This window comes from Lithobates pipiens, unplaced genomic scaffold (genome assembly GCF_037356315.1).
Source record: "Lithobates pipiens isolate NorthernLeopardFrog02 unplaced genomic scaffold, aLitPip1_a1.2 Scaffold_19, whole genome shotgun sequence".
Classification (NCBI taxonomy): domain Eukaryota; kingdom Metazoa; phylum Chordata; class Amphibia; order Anura; family Ranidae; genus Lithobates; species Lithobates pipiens.
In genome coordinates this window covers 355,062,131-355,079,417 of record NW_027507764.1, presented here as the reverse complement: position 1 = coordinate 355,079,417, position 17,287 = coordinate 355,062,131, and the positions used below count along the sequence as shown (strand labels likewise).

General features: G+C 38.7%; 1 protein-coding gene across 6 annotated transcripts in view; it reads right to left on the bottom strand.

Annotated features, from left to right (window-relative positions):
- Positions 1-17,287, bottom strand: part of HIVEP1 (HIVEP zinc finger 1) — a 257,685-nt gene that overhangs the window by 42,763 nt on the left and 197,635 nt on the right. For all 6 annotated transcript variants that reach the window (XM_077492198.1, XM_077492200.1, XM_077492202.1 and 3 more), the window contains 3 exons: positions 8,470-14,192; positions 4,505-4,632; positions 983-1,158 (listed from right to left, as the gene is read on the bottom strand). In XM_077492198.1, coding sequence (XP_077348324.1) covers positions 983-1,158; positions 4,505-4,632; positions 8,470-14,192 — 6,027 coding nt within the window. The remainder of the gene's footprint in view (positions 1-982; positions 1,159-4,504; positions 4,633-8,469; positions 14,193-17,287) is intronic.

The window sequence follows — 17,287 nt, the reverse complement described above, 5'->3', positions numbered from 1 at the left end:
TGTATGTTACACTGCATCTTCCCATCAAAGTTCATTTGATAAGAAGCCTTTCAAACAAAGTAAAAAAAAAAAAAAAATGCAATAAACAATGCAAACGGTGCAAATGAAAGCTCATGGATAAGCCCTAAATGAAATGTAGTGGTTGCATATGAAAAATGTTGTCTCATCCCTTATTTTTCTCCATAGTTAGTGCAGAGATAAGCCTACATGTCATCAGTTTATGATTCCTTGTGATGGTGCACATGTATTAATGAAGTCATCCAGCAGGTGGAAGCGATGGCTACCAAAAAGCAAGCAAGGAGAATGAAGTTTGTAATGCTTGTTGGTATGTGTTACTGAAACATCAAAACCAACAACAAAGATAAACTTAAATGTGTCTGCATGGTGTTGTGCACATTTATTTTGGATGTTTGTAGAAATAGAAGGTGACAAGAAGTACCAATTATGGAGTGTAGCCTTCACAAAGAAATATACAACTGCCACAGTGTACATGTGTGATCTATGAAGCTGGCAAAATCCAGCTGTCATTAACAGCAGAGGCTGTAGCGGTAGCTCACATCTGGCCCAAGTTTGGGATAATTATTGTTAGACCCCATACACACTATTAGATTTTCTGCAGATTTTTGTCTTCAGATTTAGCAAAACCATGTAGTGCAAGGACCTGCCTGATTGCATACAAATTGAAAATCTTAAGGTTTGACCTCATATTATATGGTTTTGGTAAATCTGAAGACAACAATCTGCAGAAAACCTGATAGTGTCTATGGAGGTTTACTTTTATATTAATCCATGTATGCTGAATGGCTATATTGTAGCTTTTGCACAGCAGTAATTGAGCACTGTTTGCTCCACTATATTTGCTTGTGTTTTCTTGTTCTTTGTGTACAATAAAGTTACACCTTAAAAGAAAAAAAAAAAGTTTGGGATAAAATAAAGTAATGTGAAAAAAAAAAAAAAACAGTAGAAGATTTAGACTGCGTACCTTTTGTTTTGAAGGAGAAGTTACAGTAGTTGCAGTGGTACGGCCTGAGGTCTGTGTGCGTACGAATGTGTTTCTTTAACATGCTGGGCTTCTTGCATCTTATTCCACATTCTTCACAAATATATTTTCCTCTTCCTCTACCTCGCACATACACATACTCTTCATTTGACTTATACCTACCAGGAATATTAACACTACATTTAATAACTAGCTACTGAAACAAGGTTTTTCAAAGCCGAAATGCAACAAATTTTTGCGACTTTATTTCAGGGAAAACTACGTTTAAATAAATGTTGACAATTTCAAATGTCAAAAATAGTATTTTGTTTACTAAATAATAAAAATAGTATTGCTGTACATTTTACATAACAACTACTAACAAGTGCTGAGTGATTTGCTGAAAGCCTAAATATGTAATACACTAGGAGTTTGCATGTGAGTAAGCCTGTGACTTTCTTACAACCAGAGAATACTACCACAGGTAGTAAAACAATGTTTTAGTGTATTTTCAGGGAAGGTAAGCCCCATACAATAAAACAAATGTCTTCTTTGGACATGCAAGACTGATGAATCGAAATGAATTAGGCATCACTTATACTAGGGTTCTATGATTTTAAAGGGATGAAAGGACAAGCTATGCAAGTCTCACATCAAATAAAAAGACTTTGCATTATAACGCCACACCGGGGAAGGTGCCACTAAATCCCACTTTGAATCAGAGTTGATATGCGCATGAGACATACAACGTAAATTGTGGATGTATTTTCTGCATCCGAGATAAACAACTACTGTGTACTCTCTGCAATAAGTGGCTGCATGTGTGTTTATGCTGCTACTTGCATAAACCTGCACATGCTTAAAGCTGTATAGCACTGATCACAAACTGTGTATAAGGTTGTACACTGGTACACATGCATGCTTTTACGCAAATAGCAGTGTAAAGCTGCATACAGCCATGTACATCCATTCATTACTATGGGCGGCTTTACACAGCTGCATATCCCAAGAGCGGATGTATGCTCGCAATTTATGTTGTATGCCCAAAAGCATCCATGTGCATAAGCACTTTAAGTTTCCTATACCCTAAAGTTTACATATTCTTCAAACAGATGCCTTAGAGAAGGTCGATAGGGGTATCAGATTAAGCATAAACCTACATGTCCACTGTAATAAGGACAGTCCTCAAAAATGTCACTCGTCTGCTCGAGGAAGGGTTTGGGAGTGGGAGGGTGGGGGGGAGGGGGTGGACCACCGCTGGCAGCCTGGGTTGAATGGGAGTCCTTCCTTCAGCGAACGTGGAGGGGAAGAGGAAGGAGAGCGGCCCCCGGATGATCAGAACGCAGGGAACACATCCATAACAGCTTTCATTTCACATTGCTGTGTTCCCTGCTGCTTGCTTTCACATATAGACGATCTGTCAATCAAAGTTTCCCGGCCAGGCTCTGTATGTGACTTTGAGTGGGGGGCGGGAACACAGCAATTGAAATTACAGCTGTTATCGCTGTGTTCCTTGCGCTCTGATCATCCGGGCAGCTTTCCTGCTTGTCTCCTACCCTGCACAGCTGGGCTGCATGGTAGACACAGGTTGCATGGTGGGCAGAGGCTGCATTGGTGAACACAGGCTGCAATGGTAGGCACGGGCCGGCTGCATTGGTGGGTAAAGATGTTAATATTTATTTTTATAACTTAATTCTACATAAAACATTTAAGTGTAATTTCATGAGAAGTTTAGGAGCGGAATTATGAGAAGGTGGGGCGGGACAGGGGCAGGGTTGGGTGGGGCAACTGGTGGCGAGTAACCTCTGAGGCCTGGCTAGTAGCTCGGGACTTGAAATTTTGAGCCTTGATAAGGAAATCGACTTCCTTGTTCCAGGTCACATGATCCAACGTACTAGTGAATCTAAACTATACAGAGACCTATGTCTGCAATTAATAAATAAATAAATACAGCTGAACTCCAGGATAAGAAAATATTGCCTATATGCAAGAGGTGTGTGTAGTCTTAGTCCTTGTACACACGGTCGGACATTCCGACTACAAAATCCGTTGGATTTTGTCAAACGGATTTTGTCCGAAACTTGTGTTGCATACACACGGTCGGATAAAGTCGTTGGAAAATCCGATCGTACGTAACGTGTTAGCATTATTTCATTACGACGGGACTACGTTCAGGCTAGTAGCCAATAACTTTGGTCTAGAAATTTGATCTGAGCATGCGTGGCACTTTGTCCGATCGGAATTCTCTACAAACGATCGGACAAAGTCTGATCGGATCATGTTGTCGGAAAGTTTTATAGCCCAGCTCTAAAACTTTGTCCATCGGATATTACGACGGAAACAGTCCGATGAAGCCCACACACAGTCGGATTATCCGACAACACGGTCCGATCGGACATTTTCCGTCGGAATGTCCGACTGTGTGTACAAGGACTAACTGGAATCTTGGTGTACTATGAGTAGTAATTTTCTGCAGACAGGTAGAAGTGGGTGATCTGCTGGGTGCTTATCGCAGCCCTGCTTTCTGTAGAAGCACAGAGTGTAGCACAGTGCTATTTTTACAAGGTAACTTCCAGGTTTGCAAAGGCATTCAATGCAAACAAATTAGATGTATATCCTTTGTGGTTTCTAAAGAGTATATTTCAATCTTTTGTGGCCGGAGTTCAGCTTTAAGATGCCTCATCTTGCCAATTGCATTGTTTTCTAACTTGCTGCTTCCACATTCTGAATGCACAATGATTAATCTTTATCCAGATTGAACGCAAAGAATGATGTAGAAATACAATATTAATTACCATTAAGAAAAAAAAAAAAAAAACGTAATCATTGTCACCTACTGCAATAAGTCTTCGGGATCTCTTAAAGTACTTGACAGGCCTAGCAGCTTCTCATTACAGTACACACTCCTTCCACTCACCCATTTTGAAATTAATAATAGAAAATAAAAAAAATAAAAAAATGGGGCTCACATTCCTAGCTCCTTTGGAAAATGAAAGCTGCCCAGCTACCACTCACCCTCCGTCTTCAGTCATTGACACAGATTAATTTAGTAGAGCAGGCTTTCTGATTTTATGTTGACGCCACTTGTGGCATGCTTATTGTGGATTAGGGATTCAGGCAATAAGCAAATACATCCAAGCAACAAGAACTTTCACATGGAGTCCACCTATTTTTATCCTGACATGTGTGTTGTATCAATTGCAAAGTCATTCCCTTGTGCCTATCACATATCTCAATGAGAGGAGGTATTAGCACTTGCATTGATTGCTTCCAGCGGGACAACTGGGAGAAAAGTGGAGTGTGGCCTGAGCCACCAAGTTAGCAGTTATCAATGAGATTAGGTTGTGCGTAGCAACTCTAATCTTTACCAAATCCCATGTAATATCTACATGTTTAGCACGCATGCCAAAAAAATGTGCATTATACGTGAAAGTAATTATATTATATATATATATATATATATATATATATATATATATATATCTATAGCTAGAGAGAGAGAGGGAGAGAGAGAAAAATACTTGCCCTCCATCAAAAATTTTCACTCTTCTTGGCTCATTTCGATTTTGAAAAATTTCCTTCTCTTGTTCACTACTTGCTTCAGCTGTTTTCTGACCTTCAAGTTGATTTACTGAAGACTGGCTTTGAGATGACTATATCATGACAGAAAAAAGGTTAACTGTAATTTCTAATAAATATGCATGACAAACATTAAAGTGATGTTTGCAGTTACAAACACACAAATTCCAAATTACCAATGCAGTTGTGAAATAAAATAAAAAGTTTCAGATATGGATTTTCACACTTACATCAGATCAAATATCTTCTGCTTATTTTAACCACTTAAGGACCAGGCCTATTTTTCAAATTTGTCTACAAAGTTAAAATAATTTTTTTTTGCTAGAAAATTACTTAGAACCCCCAAACATTATATATATTTTTTTTTCAGATACCCTATAAAATGTCAGTTGTTGCAATACGTTATGACATGACCGTGTTTGCGCAGCGGTCTTAAGCCTCATACATACGATCGGACTTTATACAAACTTTCCCATGGACTTTTGTACACAGGGCATTGGCCCTGAACTTGTTAAAGCGGGAATAAACCCGCTGACTTTTTTTTTTCTAGACCTGTAAGGGAAAAGGCATAATGAGCTAGTATGCACCGCATACTAGCTCATTATGAAATACTTACCTTAGAATGAGGTGACGGCATCTCACTCGGTCCACACCGAGGGAGCCGACATGTTCCCTCGACGTGTCTTCCGGGTATTGCGGCTCTGGCGCTGTGAGTGGCCAGAGCCGGGATGTCGTCACTCCCGCACATGCAGGGTCTGGTGCCTGCCGGACTTTAAGCCAAGAATCCCCGGAGCGCATGCGCCACTGAAATCAGCGGCTCATTGCGAGGGGAATATCTCCTAATCCGTACAGGTATAGGAGATATTCTTTTTACCTACAGGTAAGCCTTATTATAGGCTTACCTGTAGGTAAAAGTTACAATATGACTATACAACCGCTTTAAGCATACACACGATCTGACTTTTTCAGCCAACTATCACCAAATCACGTGGTTTTTCTGCTCTTTACCACCACCTTTGGTCAACTTCTGTCTTGTTGTCTGATCTTTTGCATTGGTTCTGAGCATGCGCGTTTGTAAAGTCCAATGGTTTTCTGTACACTCCACCGGACTTATGTTGTCGAAAAGTTTGTTTTCTCGCACAGCCATTTGTCCGATGAAAACCAAAAAAGTTTGTCCGATGGAGCATACAAAAGGTCAGATGTTGCCTTAAAACAGCTAATTTGGATGTTTGCTGTCAAAAAGTCCAATCATGTTTACGGACCTTTACAAGGTCAATTTTTTTTTTAAAAGACACTTTTTTGAATTAAAAAATAAGACAACAGTACAGTTACAGTTAGAAAGATAGTGTTACATTGAGTAAATTGATACCCAACATGTCATGCTTCAAAATTGCGCCCGCTCGTGGAATGGTGACAAACTTTTACCCTTAAAAATTTCCATAGGCGAAGTTTAACATTTCTACAGGTTACCAGTTTTGAGTTACAGAGGAGGTCTTTTGCTAGAATTATTACTCTCGCTCTAACGATTGTGGTGATACCTCACATGTGTTTTTTTAACACAGTTTTCATATGCGGGTGCGACTTACGTATGCGTTTGTTTCTGTGCGCAAGTTTAGCGGTACGGGGTGCTTAAAAAATATTTTTTATTATTATTTATTTAACTTTTTGTTTTTACACTGTCCTTAAAAAACAAAACAAAAAACAAAACAAACAAACATGGGTCACTTTTATTCCTATTATAAGGAATGTAATAGATATCTGGGGTCAAAAAGACCTCAGATGTCACATTTACACTTAAATGAAATAAAAAATAAATAAAAAAAAGTGTTTTTTTTTCCCCAAAGAGCATTGGCGTTTGATGTCGTTTCCATCATCCAATGTTATGGAGCTTAGTGGGGGCCATTCCCTCACTGGGCTCCATGCTACTGAGGGGAGAGGATTGTATTGTCTCCGCCGATACCAGCTGCTCTGGTAGAGGTAGAGACGACCGGAGGCCGTGGGAGGGGGGGCACCTATCCCATCACCGACAAACGTGATCTCGCGGCAAATCCGCCAAGAAAACCACTTTTATCTGAAAGAGGACCACCCGCCGTTGAAGAAAATACTGAGGTTAGGCAGCCATCTGCTGCCATAACTCCGGTATTCTACATCATAGTACCTACGTATAACGACAGTGGCTGGTTCGTAAGTGGTTTGATTGGACTAAAGATGCCTTACATACAATAAATACTGAAAATGGCTCTCAATTTTTTTTAAACACATCTAATATTAAACATGCAAAAACAAAAGTTTAAAATAAATACTGAACTTGAATATATGTCCAATCATAATTAATGTGATTGTAAATACCGTATTTTTAAGGAAAATCAGGCTAAAATATTGTGAGCCATTATTTTGAATTACATACTAACAATTCGCAATTAAAGACTTAGAATTGGATGCCTGATTCCAATGCAAAATCCACAGTCATAACAAATTTTTAGTATGAGGAAACCCTGTACAAAAGCTAAATTATTGTTATGACATATTTAAAAAAAATGCTGGATACTTACAATCACAGTTGATGGATAAAAAAATATTTAAACATAAAATCTAACACGTCCACACACAGACATTAACTAGCATATTCAGAAGAAAAACTTCTGGCTTAAAGTGGCTTGCAAGCCTGGACTTTTTTTTACCTTAAAGTGATATTAAAGGCTTTTTTTTTTAAAATAAGACGTATTTCATACTTGCTCTGTGCAGTGGTTTTGCATAGAGCAGCCCTGATCCTCCTTTTCTCTGGTCCCTTGCTTGCACTCTTGGCCCCTCCCTCCTTCCGGGGGTGGCACTCGGAAGGAGGGAGGGGCCAAGAGTGCAAGCAAGGGACCAGAGAAAAGGAGGATCAGGGCTGCTCTATGCAAAACCACTGCACAGAGCAAGTATGAAATACGTCTTATTTTTTAAAAAAAAGCCTTTAATATCACTTTAAGGTAAAAAAAAGTCCAGGCTTGCAAGCCACTTTAATGAAATGGTCCTTTATACAAGTTATCATTAGTTTGTCAGGATATCCGACTGAAATTTACCATCTTGGCTAGTGCAGTTTGTTACTTCCTCCTGATCTATGGGTAATTGCATAGTGAGGGATTTTTCCCTTCACTTCGATTTTTAAGAAATACAGGTTCTCCATTTCCCTCTTTATACATGCTCAAATCTAGCTCTTTAAGAACAAGTGTACTTTTAGTACAGTTATCCTTAGTCTTTGATGTCCTTCCCCCGTAACCCTTTGCAAGTCTCACACATGCCTGTCCCCGCCGTGAGATCTTTGCTGGGCAGACTACTCAGTGTTGCACAGCATTTTCTTAAAAATTAAACCAGTCAGGCTTTGCCCCTCCTCTGTAGGAGTGGTAAAACCTTCATTTATTTCTATGGAAAGGCAGTGCACCACTTATACAGAGACAGGTAATTTATATATGTGATATGGAAAGGGAGCTGGGGGAGTCTACATATAATGGTCCAAATTTCACCTCTGAAATTGGAAATACTAGAGCAAAAAAAAAAAGGTAGAAGAAGAAGAGATATTCTTCTGGTATATCCTTCTGGTAATATGGTGGTATTTGGAGGGATTATAATCATAGATCTACTTTTTACTAAGAGTAGAATGAAGCTGCAATTTTAATGGCCCCCAATAAAATCTTTGAACGTAAAAATGCACAATTTTATTACAAGCATTGATGAACAAAGACACGCATTTTTACAGCACATTCTCATCATGTTTGCTTTGCTGCAAAACAAAAATGAAAACGCAACTATAATGCAAATACGTGAATGGGGCCTTAAGGTTCCTACTCTCCCCTGTAGATTCACATATTGAGTTGAATTGAGTAGGGCTGAATAAAATGTTATATTGATTCTCACAATTATTTTATTACCTCTTTCGCGTTTCTTTTCCATTTGCTTGAATACACCAGGATGTCATGCCTAGCGTAAGATGTTTTCACTGAAGTAAACATGTACTTCTCACACTTCTGCTTTGAATTTAACAGCGACAGAGCCACTTTGGTGGGTAATCCAAGTGGGTTTGGATTATTAGAACCGATAGTCCAGGAAGCATAGGCAGATGTCTTTTGGTCATTCTGTGGAAGATGGATTGGCTTCCTCTTCAGCAGGTAACACCACGTGAAACTTGTTGATGTTTTCAGGCTTGGAAAAGACAGCCTATGCATATCCCCTGCATTTACCACTGATATTGCTGCACCAAGTTTTATTTGGCCTTGAATATTAACTGCTTTAGTATTAACAGATGACCTCTCTTGGCTACTATATGCAGGCTTCAAAGAGCATGCTTGAGTGCTGGTAGAAGGCTCTGGCGACATTCTTACACTGGGACCAGAAAGTTCAGGAGATTTATTTTTCTCACATTCAATTGTTTCTTTCACATCGGAAATGGGTTTTGCAGAGGAATGGAAGCTGGTGATCTGTGACCCCAAAGATCGATCTTCGGGGCTATACTTTCCAGGATTAACATCCTTATCCAAGCTTTCACCTGGGTCTGTAGTGCAAAACTGTCTTACTAGCATTGGCTTTCTTTGTTTACCAGGCTCCATAGCATTCATGCTCATCAAATGCACTTGCTGACCACTGGTATTACTTGCAGCCCCACTTTCATCCTTTACACGCTTTTGCTGTTTCTCCATAGCAATATCAAGACTGTTGGCTGGTGAAAGCATTCGCTTGCTTGAGGCTGAAGTCTCTTGCTGAGGGACTAGGCCAGCTACTGGAGCTTTTTGAGGTGCAGATCGTGGAAGACAACTTTCTGCATTTTTGGGAGCGCTTACAGGAGGTCTGCTGGGCTCCTCATTAGGCTTTGGCATCTGTACTGGTTCCTTCTCTGTCACAGTACCTGAACTGGCTTTAAAAATCATTTGATTCCCATGGTCTTGTGTTACTAAAATCTCAGGGAGAGAAGTAATTGGAGGAAACCCGTAATATAGAGAATTGCTGTAGTTATGAACTGGAACAACTATTGAATGTGTGGTTTGTAAATTACAATACAGTTTGCTTTGTTTTTGCATGGTCATACATATACTGGGTCTACTGTCTGTAGTATCGGTCTTTAAATTCCAAGATGTGCTACTAAGTCTATTGTCTTCAGAAGAGCTATTTGGCAAAATCATTGCAATTGGTTTTGAAGCACAAAACTGGTTCTCTCGGATTTTCTGACATTCAAGTTGATATTTGGGAGCAAAACTTGTTTTACCTTCGTTCTTATTGTGAGACACATACTTCTCTTTTCCATCAATTTGCAACATGCTTTGCTTTCCAATGGTTAAATCTTTTTTAAATAAGTTAGTATTAGTTGCATTTATTGAAACATTGACATCACTATGCGGAGCAAGCTTTGAGGTTTCAGCTGAAAAATGTTTGTCGGTTACAAGTTTCTGCTTAGGGAATTCTTTTGGGCACACTGTAAATTCCATTAACGATCTGTTTACTGCATGCATGCTTTGCTGTGACAATACAGGTGTTTCTGACTGATGGACTTTGGGTTTAGAAGTAGCAACACCAATTTCTGCAATATTTAAAGATATCTGCTTTACAAGTGGCCCTCTCCTCCTTTCTAATAGGGGAATATGTCCAGTATTTGTTCTACACACAAAAGATGATCTTGAAGTCACAATATTAGTTGGCGACATAGATCTTGATCTAGACATGCTGCCACAGTCAAATGATTTACTTCTGTAGTCTGAGACTTCCATTGAAGGTTGTGTGCAGTTTATTTGCTCCGATGCAGCTCTCCTCATTTCCCGTGGAACTCCAAATGCATTTAATCCTGTTGGAATTGTAAGGAACTCTGAAGATTTGTTTATACTATCTGTTTTTGAGAAACTCTCAGTTTTTGAAGTCTCTTCTTTGTCAAATGAAGCTGAAAAACTTGAGGCACGAGATAAACTGCTCTCTCGGCTCAGGCTTCTTGAATAGGTAGACTCAAAACTTGATTCAGCAGATGAGTTATCAAGATCAGCCAAACGAATTCTTTTCTTTTTGGGAGGGAGTTTTTCGGTAGGCAAACTGGAAAGACTTCCACTGCGTTGTGGCCAGCTAAATTTTTCTTGAGGTTCTTGATCATTTCCTTGAGCTTCTGGATCTTTATCTGGTTCCTCTGTAACCAATATCTCTGGAACCTGAATGTTATGTTGGCGAACCAGACGAGATTGAGGAGCTGATGCTGTTCTTTCTGTAAGTGCACTTTGTTGGCTTTCATGGACTTCTGTTTTTGATGTGTCAACTGATCCACCCAAGGAGCTATGAGAGGCATGATGGGGTTTTTCTTCTTGAATATTAACTGTGTTCATGGGATTCTTTACATTACACTTCTGATGTTCATAAAATGGTACCGGTGAAACTCTTTCAACAGATTCTGATTTCTCAAATGAGCTGGGCCTACTCAATGAATTTGTGTGTTGAATTACTGAAATACAAGTTCCCTGACATTTAAGTTCCACTTTTTCTGTTAAAATTAAGTTTGTGTTCTTGTCTACTCCAGGCACCTTCATATCAGTATTTGTTTCTGTGTTTCTTGCTACCAACTGTATTTGAGGACTTGAAACAGTACATGATTGTGAGCCTAAAATTGTTATAGTAGATGAGGATTTTGTGCTAGCTACATTTTTCAGAGGTTCCATATTTTCTGGAGTTAGACGACATTCACTTTGTTGGGGTTCATCATCATCACCTACACTTTTCATCTTTCTTCGTTTCCGGATAAGCAGTGGCTGTTCCAAAGTTCCAGTTGAAGTACCAACTCTATAATGAAGAATTTGAGGCTGAGAAATAGTTGAAGTTGTGCTATGCTCAGTTTCTCGAGCTATAGTTTTGCTCTTTGGTCCATGTAACTCAGAACAGTAAAACTTCTTATGGTTTTCAAAATTCTCTAGCTTTCTGTACCTATTTCTACATGTTTCACATTCAAACATTGTACCACGACCCTGATGTGTTTTTTTCATTTTGTCTAAACTAGACCCTTGCACAAAAGATTTACTTCTAGGCAGCAAGACATCCTGCAAGGATTTGCTTGTAGGATAACTTTCATCAACCGATCGAGCAGGTCCCAGGCCACAATGTTCAGTGGTTGATGAGTCTTCAACAGCAGCCTGTCTAACAAGAGTACGAGGATGAACTGTTTGCTGGGGCATAGGTGGTCCTGAAACAAACACATCATCATAAAGAGTACCTATTTTGTCATCAAATGACTGGCTTCCTCGGAGAGGATGGGAAGCTGGAATTACAGGGGGGATAGCTGAATACCCTGTTGTGGGCATTGAATTGCTTCTTGTAATTGGTAAACAGTCAATGGAAGGGTATTGTGAAGGAACAGAAAGAAAAAAAACTTGTTTAGACTTGTCCGTTGGTGTGAAAGGGGACTTTGGTATGTCAGAACTGGAACTTGTACGTCTTCCTGGGGGTTTTAGATCAAACTGGAAGGAGTCTTTAAATATGTAAGACTTTGGTGAATCAATGCTGCCTCTTCTCGACAATGAGGTTCTTCTTGGCTTCACACTGTCTAGTTGTTTGTCATCAACCAATGCTTCATTGTCTGAAATTAACTTTGAAATACGTTCTTCAAGCGTTCTTGATCCTAATGGAGGCCGCATTATTCCTGTAGCAGAAGGTGGTTTCTCAACACATACTGGTTGTACAATTGTCCCATGAACAGCTGGGTGTGCCAAAGAACTTACATTTTTAGTCAGATCTTTTTCAATGGAGGGCAAAAGTTTAACAAAAGGTGATGGAGAAGTCATAGCTTGATCTGCACTCTCTGACCTGGAGAAATATCCAGAGTCTGTGCTTCCTAAACTTCGAGGACTTAATAGACATTTGCTCTGTTGCTCTTGGGAGCAATCAGTAGCTTGCTGTCTCTGCAACTGTGCATGAGAAGTTATATTTGTTGGCTGTTTGCTTTCAACTTGAACTAATTCACAAGTTTTATGAGAGGACTGCTCTAATTCGCTTAATGAGCACATTCGCAAAACATTTAAAGGCTTGTTTTTTGTTTTTAATTCTGCCATTTGTGCTACAAAATGTTCAGAAGTAGATTCTAAAACTTTTGGGCTATCAGCTCTCAACGGAGAAACACTGACTGGATAAACAACAACTTTAGGTAATTCCGTCAGTTTTGCCTCTATTCGGTTGTCAGAACTGTCTTGCAACATTGCAACGGGGCTGTTTGAGGAAGACCTTCCTTCTTTCTGTGAAATGCTGTCAGATGCAGATGCCATTTTTACATTTTCTGGGAATTCCATGCTTGAAAGGCTTTGATCTTCTTGCCTTTCCTCTGAAGTATACTCCTCGTCACTTTCTCCACTGTCATCCGCATCTGAACTAATAAAAAGTGCTTTTTCAGAATCCTGTGAAAGGAGCATGCCACCAGAATCTGTTCGTATACCTAGTCCAAGTTTAATGGCATGTGCATGAGACTTTTTGTGCTTGTACAAATTACTTTTTGTTTTGAAAGAAAATCCACATGTTACACAAGGGTATGGACGTTCCCCAGTATGTGATCGAATGTGCTTTAGGAGAACACTGGGTTTTGCACACGCCCTGTTACAATATTCACATATGTATTTACCTTGTTTCTTAGGTTTTTGATCCTTTAAAACAATATTGCACATTTGCTCCCCAGTAATAAGTGAGGCGACTTGGGTTACACTGTATGTGGAATTTAAAGACAGATTAGAAGAATTAGATAAAGAATTTACTGGCAGCGAAAGAACCTGAGTTACCGTATTAGTTGAAGAACTAACTAAGGAAGAAGTTACAGCTACATGATAAACTTGTTTATGTTTGGTTATGTCCAGAGCACTGGAGTACCCTGAACAGGCAGCAGGTATTTGCATCTCACACTGTTCTTCCTTAATACCTAAATGACCCTGGGTATTTGGAGAGTGTTTAATTGACATGCAAGGCTGACCACTCTGAGGTCTATGATGATAATGTAAATATTTAGCACTTGATTCCCTTTGAGACAAAGAAGATGGACTTGAACTTATGTATGTTACTGAAGCTGCTTGATTGTTATTATGCCCCTGCTTTTCCGTTTGAGTGCCACAAGGTGCCCGAGACTGGTTCAAAGTGTTGAGTTCAGGCTCCATTGCTTTTAATAAAACATCAAAAGCTGAATTTGCACATGAATACTGCTTATTGGTGTTCTCTGAGTTACGATTTGCACTTTTTTCACAGACTGTTAATACGCTAGAAGCACTAGTTTCCTTGATTAAAGTCATTTTGCCACCAAAATCAAAGCCTTCAGTTCTCCCGTTGCATAAGTCTGGTGGAACAGACAGTTTTTTAGCCTGCATTGACACCCCAGACTTGGCAGACTGTCCAGTTAGTTCCGAATTTGAACCTTTGCTTTGTCTGATGTTTTGTTTATGTAGTTCTACCAGCAAAAGCTCCTTCTCTTTTGAATGACCGGATCCTGAGGGGGTTGAGCTGGATGATGTGTAGGAGTCTAGATCATGCCTTTGCTTCTCCTTGGTGACATTCTTTAATGGTGACTTAGGTATTTTCTTTAGGTGGTTTTCTGTTACTATTTTTTTCCTCTTCACACCTTTAACAGTGTCAGAGCAACTTCGGGAGCCAAAAGCAACAATTTCTAAAATATAAAGAAAATAATAATAAAAAAAAATCATTGACCAGGGTATTATTTTCTTTTTTATACAAAAAAATAGGACATATAATCTAGCAATAGTTATTAGCAAATACACTAACAAAAGTGCTTAGACCTCTGTCTTAGCTGAACCCCAGGAATTAAGCACTTTAAATGTACTGGATTACTATGAGTCAAGTCCAATGAGGTGCATGTCACCTTGTGGACTTATCTCAAGGTTGAAAGCATAGAAAGCTGAGACTGAGGAGTCCGAGACCTTCACAAAGTTTAGAGGCTGAGCCTAGGCAAATGACTCCCTCACTTTACAGCCCAGGATTTGCACCAGTTATACTTTTTCTACTAAATTAAAGCAACAAAAATTAACAATTTTGGCTAATACAGGCAAACAATGCAAATAAACAGTGGCTATAATTATTGCGCCAAGCATTTGGATCAAGAGGTGATATATGGGTACTCCTCACTTAACGACAGGTTCTGTTCCAACGACCAAGTCTTTAAACAAATTGGTTGTTAAACAAGGAGTCACAAGAAATCAGTATTTTAAGCATTCTTAACTACTGCACTGTAAAAAAAAAGGTCTAAACACAAAACTCGAGCTCAATAGTGTTGATTTAATTTGCATAAGCACACAACACAAATGAAAATTCTGTACTGTACAATACAATGATGTACAGCGTGCCGTTCAGGTGGGGAGAGCTGGTCTTAAGTCCGAGCAGTCGTTAAACAGGTACGTCGTTAAAACGAGGAGTATCTGTATAAACAGTAGGTAAATGACACATGCATGCATAAAATAAAAAGAACATCAGTGACTTTATTTTTAGCAAAATTACCCTTAAACTTCTAATCTGACAGGACATCAAGGTTAGCCCAGAGACACTACATACAAAGGCAGCAGTGGGACCAAAGCGGATTGCAAAGCTAAAAGTGGTCTTTGGGTAATGGGGATTTAAGTAATGATATTTATGTCTGCTGGGCAGTTTTAGTGAGAAGGTACACTTGATCTTTTCTCAGTGCATTTATATGAAGAAATGAAAACAATTCTGCAAGTGACACTACATACACTGGAGGATGTAGGCTTTTTATTATTTTTTTGAAGACAGGGCAACTTCATTTTCTATTTCTTGGAGTAGGATCCACAGGCACTGGATGGAGAATACCTAGTATTTGTGCAGACCCCACCTTAAAAGAGGCTGAGAGAAGAAACAATGCAACTTATAGCCCATTTTCTGTCTCGTATAACAATGCTTTTAGAATATTTAATATATAGTATACTTAGAGAAAATATATAGTGGTTTCATATAAATGTATTACAGTCATGTTTAATATATACAATGGATATAAAAATTCTACAACATCCCTGTTAAAATGTCAGTTTTCTGTGATTTAAAAAAATGACACAAAGCTAAATCATTTCAGAACCTTTTCCACCTTTAATGTGACCTATAAACTGTACAACTCAAATATAAAATAAACTGAAATCTTTTGGGGGGGAATAAAAAAAAAAAAAATGTGGTTGCATAAGTATGCACACCCCTTTTATAACTAGGGATGTTCAGAAGTAAGCAATCACATTCAAACTCATGTTAAATATGAGTCAGTACACACTTGCCATCATTTAAAGTGCCTATGATTAACCACAAATAAAGTTCAGCTGTTCTAGTAGGTCTTACCTGACATTTTCTTAGTTGCATCCTACAGCAAAAGCCATTGTCAGCAGAGAGCTTGCAAAGCATCAGAGGGATCTCATTGTTAAAAGGTATCAGTCAGTAGAAGGGTACAAAATAATTTCTAAGGCATTAGATATACCATGGTACACAGTGAAGACAGTCATCATGTGAGGAAAATATGGCACAACAGGGACATTACCAAGAACTGGACATCCCTCCAAAATTGATGAAAAGACGAGACGAAAACGATATAGTACATGTGACAATAATCTCCCGTATTCTTCAAATGTCTGGGCTATGGGGTAGAGTGGCAAGACGGAAGTCTTTTCATATGAAGAAAAACATCCAAGCCTGGCTAGATTTTTTGCAAAAACACATCTATAGTCTCCCAAAAACATGTGGGAAAATGTGTTATGGTCTGATTAAACCAAGGTTGAACCTTTTGGCCATAATTCCAAAAGATATGTTTGGCGCAAAAAAAAAAAACACTGCACATCACCAAAAGAATACCATACCCACAGTGAAGCATGGTGGTGGCAGCATCATGCCTTAGTCAAGACAGAGGGGATTATGAACAGTTCCAAATACCAGTCAATATTGGCACAAAACCTTCAGGCTTCTGCTAGAAAGCTGAACATGAAGAGAATCTTCATCTTTCAGCATGACAACCCAAAGCATACATCCAAATCAACAAAGGAATGGCTTTACCATGGCTTCAATGGGTCACATTAAAGGTGAAAAAAGTTCTGAAATTATTTATCTTTGTCTCATTTTTTTTATATCACAGAAACTTGACATTTTAACAGGGGTGTGTAGACACATATATATATATATATATATATATATATATATATGCACAAATACATTTTATATATATGTACAAATACATATACACACAGGTTTTAATTAAATTTTCTAAAGGCAAGTATTTGCACAAATTTTCCCAAAACCTTAGTGAATGTGGGGAAGTTCTGTTGATTTCCATCATCCAATTAAGTGCAAGCAAAAATTCTTTTTTTTTTTTTTTTATTCCACGACATTCACAACAAAGCTTTGAGGGAAATTAATTTGCAAAGTGAACAGGGTACTTGCCTTTAGTAAATCAACCCCATAGAATCAGCAGCCACCTATGTACGCAATAGAACAACACCTTCCTTGCACGTGATTAGGTATTCTTTATAAAGTGAAGCTTTACCACATTCATTAAGCTCTAGAGAAAATTAGAGCAAATGCACCTGCGAAGTATAGTCTACGTACCTTTAGTAAATCAACCCCACAGAATTATATTATAATATATACACACACACACACACACACACATATACATACATACATACACACAGTTGTGCTCATAAGTTTACATACCCTGGCAAAATGTATGATTTTTTTGCCCATTTTTCAGAGAATATGAAT